General features: G+C 36.3%; 1 protein-coding gene across 1 annotated transcript in view; it reads left to right on the forward strand.

Moving 5' to 3' along the window:
- Positions 1-6: 6 nt before the first annotated feature.
- The window catches only part of LOC106880913 (sulfate transporter), a 43,694-nt gene continuing 41,501 nt past the window's right edge, over positions 7-2,199 (forward strand). The window contains exons 1-2 of the mRNA XM_014931080.2: positions 7-98; positions 1,732-1,952. Coding sequence (XP_014786566.1) covers positions 38-98; positions 1,732-1,952 — 282 coding nt within the window. The 5' untranslated portion in view covers positions 7-37. The remainder of the gene's footprint in view (positions 99-1,731; positions 1,953-2,199) is intronic.

Genomic DNA, 2,199 nt, shown 5'->3' on the forward strand with positions numbered 1-2,199 from the left:
AATGCTGTCAAATCTTCCACCAGTCATTGGACTCTACATGGGCTTTTTCCCTGTTATTTTATATGCTTTCCTTGGAACATCCAAACATCTTTCTATGGGTAAGTTAATCTCCATCTGCATATTACACCCCTCTCTCTCTCTTTTTCTTTCTTTCTCTCTTTGATATCTTAACAATACATTAAGCAATGCAATACATGTTACTGTTGCAGCTAAACACCAGTCATGGTTTGTTTGTTTACCCATTTCATTCTTTTATTTGTTTCAGTCATTTGACTGTGGCCATGCTGGAGCACCGCCTTTAGTCAAACAAATCAACTCCAGGACTTATTCTTTGTAAGCCTAGTACTTATTCTGTTGGTCTCTTTTGCCGAACTGCTAAGTTATGGAGATATAAACACACCAACATCAGTTATCAAGCGATGGCGAGAGCACATTTTATCTGTCATTACATTCTGAGTTCAAATTCCACTGAGTTCAACTTTGTCTTTCATTCTTTCAAAGTCAATGAAATAAGTACCAGTTGAGCATTGAGTTGATGTAATTGACTAGTCCCGTCCCATCAAATTTCAAGCTTTGTGCCTGCAGTGGAAAGGAGTATTCTTATTATTATTTTTATGAGTATCTTTTAAGCAGTAAGCTAGGAGAATCTTTAGCATACCAGACAAAATGCTTAGCAGCATTTCATGTCTTTACATTCAAATTCCACTAAGGTCAACTTTGCCTTTCATCTTTTCAGGGTCAATAAAATAAGTACCAGTCAAATAAATGGACTTGATGTAATCAACTGGTTACTCCCCAAAAATTTCTGACCTTGTGCCTATAAAAGAAAGGATTACTATTACTACTACTGCTGCTGCTGCTGCTGCTGCTACTACTACTACTACTACTACTACTACTACTACTACTACTACTACTACTACTACTACATATAAATGCTTATCAGCATTTCTTTCAAATCTTTATATTCTGAGTTCAAATCCCATCAGGATCAACTTTGCTTTAATGATTTTTAGGGTTGATGAAAAAAAGTAACAGTCAAATACTGGAGTCAATATTATCAACTAGTTACTCCCCCAAAGTTTCAGGCCTAGAAGAAAGGACTGCTACTACTACTACTAGTACATATAAATGCTTATCAACATTTCTTTCAAATTTTTATATTCTGAGTTCAAATCCTATCAAAGTCAACTTTATCTTTTATCCTTTTTAGGGTTGATGAAATAAAGTACCAGTCAAGTACCAGGATTAATGTAATTGACAAACCTAAAATTGCTGGACTTGTGCAAAAATTAGAAAGGATTATTATTTATTTTTAATCTACATGTTTGCTACAATCACTTGCCAAGACACACCCAGCGTCTTAGGGGAAGGATAAGAGATGTTACACAGTATGACTGCAAGCTTGAGGAGAAGTGGCAGGGATGGTAGCAAAATATCTTCATGTAATACAACACAGACATTTAAATTGATAGGGTTTTTCCAAGGATGTGTGCAGTACTTGTCAGCACACTCTTTAGGACTTCTCTGAGACATGGCTCTCCTGGGATGTTATCTAGATTCTGACATTCCTTTTTTATCATACCTAAAAGGATAAAAGGCAAAGTTGACCTTTATGGGATTTGAACTCAAAATATAAAGATTTAGAAGGAATGCTGATGTTCATTTATTATATTATTATTATTGTTGTCATTGTTGTTGTCGTTATTACACAAGTTTTTCTTTGATTCCCAGGTACCATTGTTGTTGTTAGTTTGTTGATTGGTTCCCTAATAAATGAACGGTTCAGCTCTAATGGAGAATCTGTCATGTCTATGGGCCCACGACTATTAAATGTCTCCACTTCAGAGATCTTTCCAGAAAATATTACAATCTCTCCAGAGAAGATATCCCAACTTGAGACTGAGAAGATAAAATTTGCTATGGCTGTGACTGTAATTAGTGGTATAACTCAGGTAGGCAATTGCACTGATCCTATTATACTCTTTTACTTGTTTCAGTCATTTGACTGCGGCCATGCTGGAGCACCGCCTTTAGTTGAGCAAATCGACCCCAGGACTTATTCTTTGTAAGCCTAGTACTTATTGTATTGGTCTCTTTTGCCAAACCGCTAAGTTACGGGGACGTAAACACACCAGCTGTCAATCGAAGTTGGGGGGACAAACACAGACACACAAACATATACACACACATGTGTATATA

Source organism: Octopus bimaculoides, chromosome 7, assembly GCF_001194135.2.
Source record: "Octopus bimaculoides isolate UCB-OBI-ISO-001 chromosome 7, ASM119413v2, whole genome shotgun sequence".
Taxonomy (NCBI): domain Eukaryota; kingdom Metazoa; phylum Mollusca; class Cephalopoda; order Octopoda; family Octopodidae; genus Octopus; species Octopus bimaculoides.